The sequence below is a fragment of the Crocodylus siamensis genome, chromosome 4 (genome assembly GCF_052110815.1).
Source record: "Crocodylus siamensis isolate JL-2025a chromosome 4, ASM5211081v1, whole genome shotgun sequence".
In the NCBI taxonomy this organism is placed as follows: domain Eukaryota; kingdom Metazoa; phylum Chordata; order Crocodylia; family Crocodylidae; genus Crocodylus; species Crocodylus siamensis.
Window position 1 is genome coordinate 25,482,831 of NC_143398.1, and position 15,512 is coordinate 25,498,342.

General features: G+C 45.1%; 1 protein-coding gene across 1 annotated transcript in view; it reads left to right on the forward strand.

The window, feature by feature from the left end:
- CDHR3 (cadherin related family member 3) overlaps positions 1 to 15,512 on the forward strand; it is a 114,990-nt gene that overhangs the window by 75,670 nt on the left and 23,808 nt on the right. The window contains exons 7-12 of the mRNA XM_090041057.1: positions 4,663 to 4,811; positions 6,676 to 6,865; positions 9,837 to 10,009; positions 11,964 to 12,062; positions 12,206 to 12,304; positions 13,933 to 14,159. Of these exons, the coding sequence (XP_089897183.1) occupies positions 4,663 to 4,811; positions 6,676 to 6,865; positions 9,837 to 10,009; positions 11,964 to 12,062; positions 12,206 to 12,304; positions 13,933 to 14,159 (937 nt within the window). The remainder of the gene's footprint in view (positions 1 to 4,662; positions 4,812 to 6,675; positions 6,866 to 9,836; positions 10,010 to 11,963; positions 12,063 to 12,205; positions 12,305 to 13,932; positions 14,160 to 15,512) is intronic.

A 15,512-nucleotide genomic window follows, 5' to 3' on the forward strand; every position in this document is an offset into this window, starting at 1 on the left:
CTGACTGTGTCCCTGGGTGTATCTACATGATGTTATGCTGCCACAGCAATGAGCTACAGCAACATAGCATTGGCAGACGTGAACCATGACACTGATGCTACTGCGCAGTAGTGTCAGAAATGACTTGTGTGGCTCTGGGACTGCACAGGAATGGTGGTTACTGCACAGTCATTAAGTACTTAAGAAAGTACTCAATGACTGCACAGTAACAACTATGCCGTCTGGCACACGTGTAGCTGTTCCCACTGTATCATAACCAGGGAATTGCTATTTCATAATACATGGCTCAGAAATAGAGTCTGCAAAGTAACAGATTTTTTTCAAAGCAGGAACAAGCAATAGAATTGAAACTCTCAGAAATGGAGGACAGTGTAGACTTGGTACTAAAAGGATTATTTTGCAAAGGAAAGAAATGTGGACTACAGTGGTAAGAATATGGCCTGGTAGATAGAACTTCTGAGAGATTGATCTGATTCTGATTAGCTGAATGACTTTAGATAAATCATTTAACTTCTATAAAATGGATATAATACATATACGTCTCAAAGCAAGAATTAAAGGGTTTCATCTTCAACTGCACAAAAATCTCTTGATCCTGGGGGTATCCCAGGGCCAAATCAACTTCTAGTGCAAGTGAGGGCAGGCCAAAAGTTGCTCTAATTTATGCCAATTTGTTGTACCTTCCTTCTGCCATTAAAACCATGGGGATATGCCAGAGTATAGCAAGCACCGTTCCTGCTCCCTAAGTCAGTGTTGCCCAACTCATCCAGCTGCTGCCACTCATCCTGCTTCCAAATTTCTGGATCCATGGGGAACCCTACAGGTCAGATGATACAGCTCCATGGACTGTATTTGGTCCACAGGCCATATCTTGATCACCGCTGCTCTAGAGCAAGGAGGGAGAAGACAGTGTAGAGCCAGGTGCACTGTGTCACCATCATGCGAAGAGATTTCAGCTGTCCTTATAGGACAAGCTGCTGCTTTCTCTGTGAAATAGGGAGGACAGCTGTGGTTGAGGCAAAGGATCTGGCCCATGATTTGTAAAGCCTGAGATATGGTGAGACAGAAGAACAAAGTATTATAACAGAAGCTTGTGACATTTGTTCCTACTCATTTGAAACTTGAAATGCATGAAGATAACAATTAACTGGGAAGGATTACAAACAAATACTTAATATTTGTTTGTAATCTGGCCAATTTGAAACTGGCCAATTGTGGCTTTGGGTCCACCATGATCCACTGGCAGGGAAATTGGCTCCGTGCTTGGACCCAGAGGGTGGTAATTGACAGAAGTCAATCGCCATGGTGCCCTGTGACCAGTGGGGTCCCTCAAGGCTCTGTCCTTGGACCCATATTGTTCATTATCTTCATTAATGATGTGGACATTGGACTCAGAAGTGGACTGGCCAAGTTCGCCGATGACACCAAACTTTGGGGCAAAGCATCCACACCAGAAGACAGGTGGGTGATCCAGGCTGACCTGGACAGGCTCAGCAAATGGGTGGACGAGAACCTGATGGTGGTTAATACTGAAAAATGCAAGGTTCTCCACCTTGGGAAGAAAAACCTGCAGCATCCTTTTAGGCTCGGCAGTGCTACACTGGCTAGCACTATGGAAGAAAGAGACTTGGGGGTCATCATTGACCACAAGATGAACATGAGCCTGCAGTGCGATGCTGTGGCTAGTAAAGCGACCAAAACGCTGGCTTGCATCTATAGATGCTTCTCAAGCAAACCTGGAATGTCATTCTCCTGTTGTACTCAGCTTTGTTAGGCTGCAACTGGAGTACTGCATCCAGTTTTGGGCTCCACAATTCAAAAAGGATGTGGAGAAGCTTGAGAGAGTCCAGAGAAGAGCCACGTGCATGATCAGAGGTCAAGAAAACAGACCTTATGATGACAGGCTGAGAGCCATGGGGCTCTTTAGCCTGGAAAAGCGCAGGCTCAGGGGTGATCTGATGGCCACCTATAAGTTTATCAGGGGTGACCACCCGTATCTGGGGGAATGATTGTTTACCAGAGCACCCCAAGGGATGATGAGGTTGAACGGTTAGAAACTCATGCAAGACTGTTTCAGGCTGGACATAAGGAAGAATTTCTTTACTGTCCGAGCCCCCAAGTTCTGAAACAGCCTGCCATCAGAGGTGGTTCAAGCACCTACAATGAACACCTTCAAGAGAAGTTTGGATGCTTATCTTGCTGGGATCCTATGACCCCAGCTGACTTCCTGCCCTTTGGGTGAGGGGCTGGATTCGATGATCTTTTGAGGTCCCTTCCAGCCCTAATGTCTATGAAATCTATTAAATATAATCATATTTGTTACATGAACAGGAGGAAATGACACTCCAGAACCACCGCTTGTATCTGTAAAACCATACTGTATTCTAAACTGATTTTTTCCTCCACATGTTACCATTATTGTCATTTTATTGACATGTCTGGAAATATCATAGGGACTGTGCTAAATATTTAGTTACCTACTAACAGCAATGACTTCAGCATCCAAAATATCTTAGGTGCAAAAACAGTAATTAATTAAAGGAAAGAGAATCACTAGTATCTCATAAGATCCCTAATGGAAGTGGTCTCTTCCTTTAATGAGCTGGAATTTCTCCTGGCACTACAAACCAAAATGCTTTTCATAAAGAGCTTGAGATGGCAAAGGCTAAATTATGCTTCTTTACTTTTCCTCACAGATCACTGCTCATCACTTTTCCTCACAGATCATATGCAGAAAAAAGAATATGAGTTGTCTGCCAGGCTTTGTATTTACTGACTCTGTCATGATTAATAGTGTTGTGAAAGTTTGGGAAAACTCAACCAGTTAGCAAACCTTTATTTTCTCCAAATCAAAGCTCTCAGTGCCAAAGTTTCAAAGGGCCTTTTTAACTGTGCCCACAATATTTGCAAGTACATCTGTTTTTGGTGTTCATAATCCTACATTGGTATCCAACCTTTTGAAAGTCTGACTATTAACAATCAATGGAAACATTTAATTGAGGAATGCAAAGAAGACAACCCCCTTACCCCCCCCCCCTTGTATTTTCTGTTTCATTAAATTGTTGTCTTTGTCACTCTAAAGGATCTGCCTGAAGCACTACATAGGAAGTCACTGACAGATAGTAGGCAGGTCATCAACAGGACGCAGTCTAGATAAATCTCATCTGGAAGTGGGTGGAATGACTGCACAGTGGTATTAGTGTTCAGCTCTACCAACAGTAGGCTCAGGATCTACCGGTTTTCTTCAAGAGTGATGGAAATAGGGTGCTCCATTCAAAATTAGTGAGACTTGGAGCTGTTTCTCCTACAGACCCCTGTTCAGATATAGGAGGTGTTATGGAGAGGTGTCTGCTCTACAGAGAATGGAGAATCAGGGAATCTGCTGCTATCCTTTTCTTCCTGAGTGACTCAGGAAGGAGTCACAACAGATGGGGGAGAAGGCAAGCAACAGGAGATAAGATGGTGATCTATTGTACCAATTCTCCATAGATTGTACCAGCTTTCTCTTTGCTGCTGGATGAAATTCAGGTGGCTTGTAATTGAAAACCCTATGCGATCTGTAAGGGAGTGGGCTTCATAATCCAACTCCCTAACTTGTGTGCTTTTTCAACAAAATTGGTCAAATTTTCATTAAATAGTGCTTGGATAGTCCTTGGACCTCTGATAATTTTGTGCATGATCTCCCTTGTCTGCTTTTGAACAGGTATTTATTAACTGTACCTCAAAACACTCACTTCCCCTGCAACTGCAGCCTTCACAAGTAACCATATACATCTGAAGGCAAAACAGTATCTACAGCACAAGCCACACTTCATGAGAAGTCTGGCCCTACAGACACTCTAAGAGATGAAGACAACCAAGCTGATCTTGTACAAAACACATCTAATGTTTCTGGGAGCATGGAGAACTCTCAGTCAGGAAGTCCCAGCACGTTAAGAGTTTGTTGCACCATTGAAAAAAGCTCTTTAAAATAATATTGTTCTGGCAGACTTGACAGTATTCATTCACAGTGAGAATCAGTGCTCCGTTGATGCCCTTTTTTATATTTTATCCAGCATGTTGATAGAAGTAAAGCAGCTAATGCATTTGGAGAGAAGGACTACATGATCCTTCTATCTCCACCTCCTGTGAATACATGAATGTCAAGTCACAGTTACCATTAACTGTGGTTGTAGGCAGGGGAGAACAGTAAGGCAGGGCCACTGAGGGCTTTTCTGCTGCAATGAAGCTTGCCATGCCATCTCATATATGCTGTCCCTTAAAACAGGTAATATAACCATATCAGAGCAGTGCTGGATGTGTGCAAATAGGGACACTTGAGACAGCAAGCTTTCTGGTACATGCCAAGTGCCAGGCTTTATGCTCCCTAGCATGGTTAGGAAAAAGTATAGACATGCCTTTATTTGTCTGTTCAGCTGCATCTATGCTACAGTCATGCTTGAACTATACAGCTTGTATCCTGGTAGCAGTCTACCTGCTGCAGCATGGAGCTAGTGTTTACTGTGCTTTTCAGGCAGGCTTTTGCAGACCGGGCTGAACACCACACTACTGCATGCAGACCAGTCCTTGAGCTAGTATAAGGCAAGCAGTAGGATGTGTACAGTGCAAAGCTGTCAAAGCATCACGGACATCCCATTTGTTGACTTTCCTTTTCTATTGTAGGAAACAGATAAATTACACGATTCCTGAGGAACAGCATCCAGGAACTATTGTTGTCAATATAACAGCTAAAGATCCAGACGATGAAGGCTTTATAAGCAGACTGACCTACAGCATCAGTCCTCCTAATGAGTATTTCTCCATAAACCCATGTAAGACAAAATACACACAAAAAGCATTTCTTCAATCTAGCCATGCATTTTGGTGCAAAGAAAAGCAGCAACTCAGGCTTGGGAAGATCTTTTTGCTCCCATTTTAAGTTTTATTTGTCCTTCTGTGGGCACCTTGCGGAGGAGAAATGTGTAGGATTTTGCTAGATCCAGGGGTGTCCAACTTTTTTGAATGTGGGGCTGGATCATGAACTTTTTATCACCCAGTGGGCCGGGGAGCCACATTCAAACACCCTCTGTCCTGGGCCAGAGAGACCCTGCCTGTGCGGCCCTACTGCACCTGCCCCTTACTGCAAGGTGCATGGTAGCAGCTGGTGGGCGAGGGCAGGAGGGACCCCTTCTGCATCCAGGCAGCTCCTGCCCCAGAGACTGAAGGGGAGAAATAAATAGCTTCACATCTCCATCCCCCGAGCAGCGCCGCCCCACGACCCGGCGCTGCCTGAGGGGGGCTGGAGCGAGGCGGCCGCTGCCCCGCAGGCCCTCAGCGCCGCCCGCCCGCGGCGGGGCCCGGCCGCAGCCCCGCTGGCCTCAGCGCTGCGAGGCCGGAGCACGAGGTCCGGCAGACTCCGGCCCGCCGCCTCGTCCCGCGCAGGTCACGCCAGGCCCCCGCCGGCTTCCCCCGTGCTGCTGGGGCCGACGAGCCCCCGGGCGGCCCCAGGCAGCAGAGGCGGCGGCGGAGCCGCGTGCCCCTCGGCACGGGACTGACCGGCGCGGGTGGGGAAAGGCAGCTCAGCCCCGGCTGCTCCGGCCGGGCTCGCCCTGTCCCGAGGGCACGCGGCTCCTGCCCTTCCCGCAGCACCATCCGCAACGTCAGGTGACGCGGGCGTGTGGGAGCCTTGTCCCTTCCCCAGGCCTTCAGCAGCCATGAGGGAGGTGCTGGGGGGCTGGGGAGGGACACGGCATGCTTTCCTGTCGCAGCACCGCGGGCCACAGAAAATGCCTCGGCGGGCTCTCGCGGGCCGTATGTTGGACAAGCCAGCATTAGTCAGTTGAGTTGTACTTGACCAGGTATGAGAGAGAAAGGAAAGCCACTGTGCCTTGAACCCATTGGATTTGGCACTTCTGCATGAATTAGTACCACAGTTACAAGTTGCTAGTTATGACACAGGGTAATGGAGAATTGGGTTCCTTGACTGTTCAGCCTTTTTCAAAAATCTTTGATTTTCTGTAGCTTTTGGCAGAACTCCACATTAGTACACTATACAACCAAGAGTGTGCTTAAATCCATTTCTTTACCTTCTTTTAGCTTTTTGGTGATAGTCCTGGACTGTTGACAAGTAATCTAGTTCTTCCAAAAGTGGCTGACAAAGGGCAACATAACTTAATAAAGAATGGCTGAACACCAGAATTTACACACGACATCCCAGCTTGGAATGGCTCTTCTCCATTATAAGTGAGATTTAGCGCTGGTAGAGGATATTGAAAGGACGACACCAAAACATGAAACCATCTCACTAGCCACAGAGTGGGGACAGTGTGAGCATTAGTAGTGTACATTTCCCAAAACTGCTCTGCCCACATGCTTCAAACCTGACTTGAGGAGACTCTGGTATGGGTGTATTGCTAGTGCAACTAATATCCATGCCCATTCAGTGACTGGTCTCTGCCAAGCTGCCTGTGATATTCTTGTGCTGGGGACACCTACTCACTGAGCAAGGGGATGGAACATGCCTGTTCCTTTCACAGAGTTAGATGAACAGCTGTATTGCAGCTGTTCAAAAGGCTCTTTACCCTATTACCAGCTCTCTGATCCACTGGGTCCTGGAGGAGACCATCTGCTCTTCAAACACTAGTGCTCGTAGTTTTCCTACAGCAAGGCTCTACCCTCTGATACCTTTCCTTGCAGTAACTGGTGTCATCCAAGTGGCTAAACGAATAGATCGTGAAGCTTCTACATTCCGGCTACATCCAAGAATCACGTTGATAATACGTGTGGAGGACAGTCCCAGGGGTGGACAAATGAACGAAAAAGAGATAACAATGATTATTAAAGATATCAATGACAACCCACCAGAATGCAACCCGTATACCCTCAGGTACTAAGCTAGTCATACCATCCTGTATGACACACATACATTGAGACCATTGTCCGATCTTGGACATCTCACCTCAGTGAAGCGTCCAGTGGCTACATTCAGGTGTTCAAGCAGGTTATTTACTATAGGCTGTTACTGGTAAACGCTGACTGTGAATGGGATGTGAACATTGATTTGTTCAGGTTTGAAATCTTAACCCAAAAATATCTGTGCAACATGAGAAGCAAGGTTTTCTTGGTGATATCTTTTATTGGATCCATCGTATAGTTGGGAGAGATGTGAGATAAGCTTTCAATTACACGCCCTTCTGCAGATCACCTTGTCTATCATCTCTTCCATCTATACAAAGACTTTTCTCCTTTCTCATTTTATGCTAATATATTAAGTGGATTAATTCTATGCTGCTGATTTCCAGGGGCAATTGTCAAACTATTCTGGCTGTTTTGTTTTAAGCTTCTGCCATTCTTTACCCACCTCCCTTCCTTTATATTCAGTCCTGTGCCATGAGATTGCTTAATTTTTGAATGCTTGGTTTTGCAACCTTAACAAAGTTCTGCTAACAGGCTTTGCTTTATGAACTCCCTAAGTTTTTTTTAAATTATTTTTAAAGCAAACAACAAAAACTGACATGTGGCATTGTATTGGCCTCCCTTACACGTCATCAGCAGGGCTGGAGCCACCTCACAGACCTCTGCAGCAATTACAGGAAAGTCTAAGTGCAGCCTTTTGTCCTGTAAGTGGGGCTAGGTGGTGATGGCACATGCACAGTGTGATCAGTACTAGAAGCTGTGAGGGGCTGGGCCATGCTCAGTGGGGATGGGCATCTTCAGAGACTGTAGCTGCTGTACTCTGAAGAGCTCTCCACAGGGCATGTGTGAACTGGGAGTTTTCATAGGTTTATAATGTGGCCTAATTTGGGTGGATTTTCACAGGAATAGCAAAATACATACTCTTAACCACTCTGAGAAATAGCAGATTTTTGCTTCCAAACTATGAGTGCGCTAGAGTTTCTTAAAGGGAAGGTGGTTAATTTTTTTTTTAACTATTGCATGACAGTAAATTTTCCCCTGACCTTGTTCTCAGAAATGGCTAAATTCTTTTTCAGGTACTTTTAAAAAAGACTGAGCCTGAAACAGACTCAGCATGAACAGCATGGAAAGTTACAGCCCTACCAGTTATGGTTAGCCAAACTTACAAATATTGAATATGAAGTATTATGACCCCAGATACAATAATCTTCTCACAATTTGGACTCTTTTACCCTTCGTGAGTCTAATTAACCATTTCATGACTATAGCTTTTGGCTGTTATAAGTGCTTCCATTTGTAACCGAGTCACAGGGAGTTGTGCCTGAACAAGGATTACAAGTGGGATTCTGTGGGCCTTGCTCTTGTCTCACACCCACCTTAACCTGGATCTAACTCAGTTGACTTCTGTGAGTCACTCAGAGCCCAAGGAGTCTGTGCCCAAGGCAGAGCACCAGTTACAAGGATATATTTCCCATGGTGCTTGACACAGATATAAACACCTGACTGCTCAAGCAGTATTGGGTAAATTGACTGGAGCTTTTCTGATCCCATTCCATGTCAGCCAGGAGCAAGAATGGAGGGAGAGGGAAAGGAGATATTGTGTGTAAAGCACAAATGTACAAAAGTAACTGGCACTGGAGCTTTTCACCAATATACAGGGCGCATTTACAGGAGCCATTTACTGTAGAGTAGACTAATTAGCTCCATAGTAAACATCTCATATCTATACGTGTGGCCCTAATTAGGCTGCAGGAAACTAATAGACTCCACAGAAGGACTTAATAAATATAAGAACTGTCCTGATGTGGAGTTTTTTTACTCTGCAGCACCATGTGTGTAGATGTTGATGCAGCTGGCTGGGGTACAAGGCTGCTTCAGAGTGGGGGCTGCCTGCTGGCTAGCCCTGCACTGGAGTGCTCTCACGCTCCAGCCAGCCCTTCCACAGCATGTTGAGCTGGATCAGAGCAGCTCTGGGCTGGCAGGCTGACTTCCTGGGCTCCCTGCCAGCTAGGGCTGCTCTGACCCGGCTCAACGTGCTGTGGTCCTGGGAGTACCTGTAAACATGGTGCTTGGGAGCAATAAACTCCAACATGGTAAGTGCCAGAGTTTATTGCTTTGCTTTAATACCTCATGTAGATGCATGCACAATGACAAGAATTGTAACAGAACATTGGGACTTCTGTCTGCAACTCTGTGGTTGTCTGATATTCCATTCACTGAAGAAGCACTTTTTATCTGTTCAAAACTGATGTGATAAGGGAGAATTGCCTTGGTTAATGCATTAGATATTCTTCTGATTGACAGGTCATGATCTTATACTTTTATGAAAATATACCATAAGGTTTTCTCAGGGAAGAGTGAAATCGAATTCAAGTGTAGTTTAAGAGTTATGTAGGACTAAACAAGCATATGTTTAAATTTAAGCATGCAGATAATCCCACTGAAATTTGGTCCTATATCAACTATAAGAGAACTGCTCAAATAAGTAAGCAGGCACGTATTTGAGTGTTTTGCTGGCTTCAGGGCCTTTGATAAACAGCAAACCAAAGGCATGTATGTATCAGTTAAAGGTCAAATGAAGCAACATGTCTCAGCATGTTGATAGTCCATCTATGGAGGAAATACATGTTTTAAAAAAGATACTTGTTAAAACTTAAAGGGGCAATTAAGATCCTGAATCAGGTATCCACGTTGAGGGGTATAATAGGCCCTTGGTTTCTGTCCAGCTCCATATTTTCATTCTGCCCAGTACAGAGATTGTAACTGCCAGTGTAATATGCAACAAATTCCAGCTCCATTCTCACATTCAGATGTTTGAACCTGGGATTTTGATTTGACTAGTAAATGGAAGTCAACATACAGTACAGTTCAAAACCCATTAAGCAGCTATTCAGGGGAAAACTGTAAAAAGGCATGATGGAAAATGTGTTTCTTTTAAACAGCTTTGAGATACCTGAAACAGCTACCCTTGGGACACATCTCTTTGCCCTGAGAGATTATTGCTATGATAATGATGTTGAGCCACCGAACAATAAATTTAACTTCACAGGATTGTCTGGACTTGGAAGTGATACATTTACACTGGATCCAGCTGGCTCAGGAATAGTTGTGGTCAGTTAATTATGATTTTATTTTAGTATGTCTCATTTAAGGAGGCAGCTTGTTATATCTAATTAAGGGCATTTCTTTAGATCACACCCTGGATTCATTAACTTTTCAAGAAAAACTATTAGTGTAATCAATGTCATAATGAAGCGAAGGCTGGTGAATGACTGATTTGACAGAAAGTGTACCACAAAATCCTCTGTGGAAATGTTCTCTGTGTATTATAGAAATGATGAAGCAAAATTGCTTTTTATTCTAAAAATCAGAAAGTAGTTTGTTTCCCCCCTTTTTTAACCAAACCCACACACTTGTTTGAAATGTCTTTCCTAAGGAGTGTAAGACACACAGGAGTGAGCTTCACAACACTAAATTAACATTCATTTTTTAACAATTATATGGGAGTGTAGATAAATCTCAGTGACTTAAATACTGTAGGCTGACTCAAGACTTACCTTTGTATTTGTGATGTGCCACGTAAGGTCCTAGCAATTCAGAAGAAAGACCATATTCATAACATAAGCCCCAAATTCATTACCACCTCCTTACTCCACTGATAAGAATGTATTACTCAAAATAGTAAATTTATATAGATGCTGTCAATCCTATGACCAAGATGTAAGAAATCTCCAGGTTAGGTCAGGATCCAGCAAGGCAGTTGGGGATGGGGAGGGATGAACTGGCAGGGGCCAGAACAAGAAGAGAGCTAGGAATTCAGGAAGTAGGATAGGGAAGAGGAAACCAGAAACAATGATTAGGGCCTGGGATATGAGGCCCAGAGTCAGGGGTTTACTAGAAGCCAACTATCTGTCTGACTGGTAGGTGTCAAACAAGGGCTGAGACAAGATTGTGGTGAGAGCAGCAGTTGATCAAGGCCAGGAGGTCTGAGACAGGAACAAGGCTGAAGGAGTCCAAGACAGGATTACCTGAAAACAGTGCTGCTGGGTCAAGGCCCTAGAGGAAGTGGGAGGGTTTTAAAGCCCTCCTGTCAAGGGCTCATAGCTCCCATTGTGTTTCCCAGGTCAACTGGTCCCCCACTGGGAACCTCACGGGAGAGCCCAGGCTGGGCTGAAGCTGATATTTATCCAGGTGCTGGGTAGCACTGCTGCCCAGGCTTCCCTCTGACAGTGTGGAAGACCCAGGGTCCTGACAAATGCACACTACAATTCACACCTGTGCTTTTTGCGTGAAATAAGAATGGGTTCCTTGTGCCATTATCAGTTTCAACATTTGCAGCTACAAGATCCACATCCAGTTGCTTCATGTGTGTAATAGTAGTTATTTCATTGATTAAAAACTATGAAGACTACACTAACCGGCAAGCACAAGACACATAAAAATGGTAGTTTACATGGTGTGATTGGCATTATATTTTTATAAAAAAGTAGCTGATGAATCACACAGACCCTAAACTAGTTTAGTTTTGCCTACATTGGTGTAGTAGGGTTGGAGTGTTGTGGTATTTGTGATGGTCCAGGAAATGTTCAAAAGGCAGGGATTTTTTGTGATACCTTTTACTCAACCAACAGTATAGTTGGGCCAACACTGGACAAAATTTTGGTTATCAAATGCCCTTCTTCAGACCCCTAAGACCATGCAGTTCATCTAATAAAAGATACCCTACCCCACAAAAAAAACCCCAAACAAAAAACACATCTTTGCCTCTCACATAATTCCTGGACCACCATGGCTACAATATCACTCTAACACTACCAGAATGTATAATAGGATAGTCAATTTGCTACAGCAAAATAACAAAAAAAGATGGTTTTTGCTGTTGGGATTGTTAAACTTGGGGTTTTGTTATAAACAAGCTGTGTTATAATGAGGCTGTAAGTGCATGTACTAATATGAAGGACAGTGGTACATAAATTAGTAAGCTCTTAAAAAAATCATTTCCAAAGTGTGTACTATGGCTTTATAGAATTAAGTGTAAACATAGTTGTGTTTCTTTTTAATTTAGTCAGCTAGAGATCTGGATTTTGAAAATGCAGCTAACCAAGCAATGAAGGATGAATATTCTTTGACAGTTGTGGTGCAAGATATTGCATGGCCTAATTATATGAGCAAGTATCCGTTTTATTCTTTTGTTTAAACTTTTCCGGTGCTATAATTACATGGGAAAAGATGTATGTGAATTTTGACTAAGTTCCAGAAAAAATTTCACAGCCACACTTAACCAGCACTTAATCTTCCATTATGTTTCCAGATAATATCTACATTTACATTAAAATACTTCCAGTGAACGAGTTTGATCCAGTTTTTGACAATTCATCATATGTATTTAATGTTCCAGAAATTACTCCAGGTACAGTAAGTAAAGGCTATGCTACAAAAAGAATGTTTCATGGTACATTTTTGTCCATTTTTATTTTTGTAATTTATTTGTATTAAGGTAGCACCTCAAAGACTGAGGCTGCACTGCACAGGCACCTAGTAACAAGTTAGCCTTCAAACAAACAAAACATACAAAGGGTGGGAGAAAGAAAGTATTGTTATTCCTAGCCTGCATATGGGGGATTGAGATGTGGTGAGATTACACAATTCCCCCAGGCAATCTAAGAAATTTGTGGAAGTGCCAAAAATTCTGCTCAGATCTCCTGGGTGACAGCCTCATTCCTACGCTGCAGAATTTGCACCAGGTAAGGAGGGCTAGAGCAGCATAAATGGGTCCCCAAAGTCTTGGTTCAGCTGACAGCAAATGTCTTGGCACAAGCATTGTAAATGATGGCCATAAAGCTGCCTTCTAAGACCCCTCACCAACACAGTGAATGTGATCAGCAGTGGGAAAGGAGTGTATGGCAGAGATCCCAGGTAGTGCTGCTGCTCGGAGAATGGCCGGTGCAGGCTGCTGCATCTCTGCTTTGGCAGCCTTTGCAACCCTTTGAGGATTCATTACCAAGAGGATACAAAAGTGGTTTATATTTGTTTTAGCTTCTCTGCCTATGGTCTGTGAGCACTGAATCTTCCCCTTGAGTCCCAATCTACCACCCCGGGGCATAAAACCTCCCATTCCCTCACCTTACACCAAGCATCTCAAGCAGGTCCAAGGAGGTGATCCTTCCCCTCTATGCAGCACTGGTCAGGCCGCAGCTGGAGTACTGCGTCCAATTCTGGGCGCTGCACTTCAAGAGGGATGTCGACAGCATGGAGAGGGTCCAGAGGAGGGCCACTCGTATGATCAGGGGACAGCAGGGCAGGCCCTATGAGGACAGGCTGCAGGACCTGAACCTGTTCAGCCTCCAAAAGAGAAGGCTGAGGGGGGATCTTGTGGCCTGTTATAAACTAGTCAGAGGGATCAGCAGGCATTGGGGAAGTCACTGTTTCCCCGAGCACCGCCAGGAGTGACCAGGAATAACGGTCACAAGCTGGCAGAGGGTAGATTTAGGTTAGATATCAGGAGGCGCTACTTCACGGTCAGGGCGGCTAGGGTCTGGAACCAGCTTCCAAGAGAAGTGGTGCAGGCTCCTACCCTGGGGGTGTTTAAGAGGAGGTTAGATGAACATCTTGCTGGGGTCATTTGACCCCAGTACTCTTTCCTGCCATGGCAGGGGGTCGGACTAGATGATCTGCTCAGGTCCCTTCCGACCCTACAAACTATGAAACTATGAAACCCAAATTAGGCTAGTACAATGTTGGAGGAAAGTTGTTTGATGGGACAGAACTGGTTTAACTCTGGCAAAAAAGTACCTTTTTGCAAGAACTTCAGATGTGAAGTTTCCCACCCCCCAAAATATTTCTAGAATATAGAAAATGTCTGGCTGTCTTTCTTCCTCTTCCCTGTTTGTTAAATCTAAACACATTCCTTCATTTAACATCATCTGCCTACATCATCTTAACTAGGAACTCATTTAGGAGAACCTGATCTTCTTTGTATTTTACTTTGTATTCAATGTGTTAAAACCACTAAAATAACATAAATTCTTTTCTTTTCAGCTACTTCTAAAATTGGAAGACTGAGTGCCACAGACAAAGATTTGCCATTCGCTGGAATCACATATTCTATTGTAGGTGGGGGTGGCACTTTTGGTTACACAAATATATTCTGGATTGACCCAGAGAAAGGAGATATGAAAATTATAGCTACATTGGACTATGAAACAACTCAGAGGTACGTTCTCGAGGTGCAGGCCTCTGACAATGAGAAGACTGCTACAGTTTCTGTGAGTAAATCTGCCCCACTTTTCTGCGCCTGACTGTCTTTATCTACTATTTTCTTCCTTGCTCCTGGCAAGAATAGTGAATTAAGTGAAACACATTGGTCATCAGGAGACAAAATTCACCCCATAGATTACATCCCATTTAAGTGATACAGAGGCCTTGAAGCTTGTCCCTTCACAGAGCTTGGTTTCAGGAAAGATGAAGCCTTCCTTCACTTTCTGACACAGATGCCATGATTTATTAAAAATAATTTAAGGCCTTATTCTATGGTTTGTTGGGCTTTTAAAATACTATTTTATCAACCTGTTAGTCTTCCCTGCTTGACATTTTGTGGTGCAGTAAGCATTGCTGTGACTTTTATTTTTGCTAGGGTTGGGGTGGGGGCCTAAGATGATGTCGTCGTCCCCCTCCACCTGCTGGCACAGCTGGAGCAGAGCTGAGTGGAGCCCATGGGGGCATGGGGGCAGATGAGGGCTGCTCTCTGCGAGCTTGGGGCTCCCCATCCTGCTGCCCCCTCCCCCCACCCCAAGGAGGCCTGTGCTGGCTGCACTACCTTGGCAAGGTGCCTCCTGCCCACCTGGCAGCAATGTCAGTCCATGCTGTACCCCTGCTGCTGCTGAGCAGGCAGAGGGCGCATCGCCTTGGCGGCATGGCTGGCGGTGGTCTCCTGGGAGAGGGCAGGAGGGCGGGAGCCCTGAGCTTGCAGAGGGCAGCCCACATCTGCCCCTGCCCCACACACAAATCTGGGGGCAACATGCCCCCCCATGCCTTTTCCCTGAGAGTGCATGCAGTGGCAGGAAGCTGCCCCCCCACCTGCTGGATAAGCCACCCATGGCTCTGTCCTGCTCCCCACTCCAGCCCCCATGCACCATCCTGGCTGGGCAGTGCCCTCAGGCCCAGCCCCTGCCCCACTCCCTCCCTCACTGTGGGGGCCTCTATCTGCTCCCCCCCACAGACTTACCTGCAGGCAGCTGGGGGAGCTGCTCTTCTCTGCTGCCTGGGGCTGTATTCCTGTGCATGTACACACATGTCCACTGTGTCCCACTCCCTACATCCCCTTGTGGGCTGGAACTCTGTCAGCCTGCATGGGGAAACCCACCATTTCCCACATTTTTCCACCGTGAATGGAAAACCTGGATGCCTGCACAGTAATAGGAATCTGGGACAAATTCTGTCCTGGAATCATGCAGCCCAGGACCAGGACTTGATGTTTTCATTTTGGGACTGTCCTGCTCAATTAAGGACAGGTTTTCACCCTACCATCTTCCCAAGAGGGGCCAGGGCCTTTGGGCCTCTGCGTACTCAGCGCCTATGGCAGTAAGTATTCCTTCTATGCCCTCCACAGCTTGCAATTC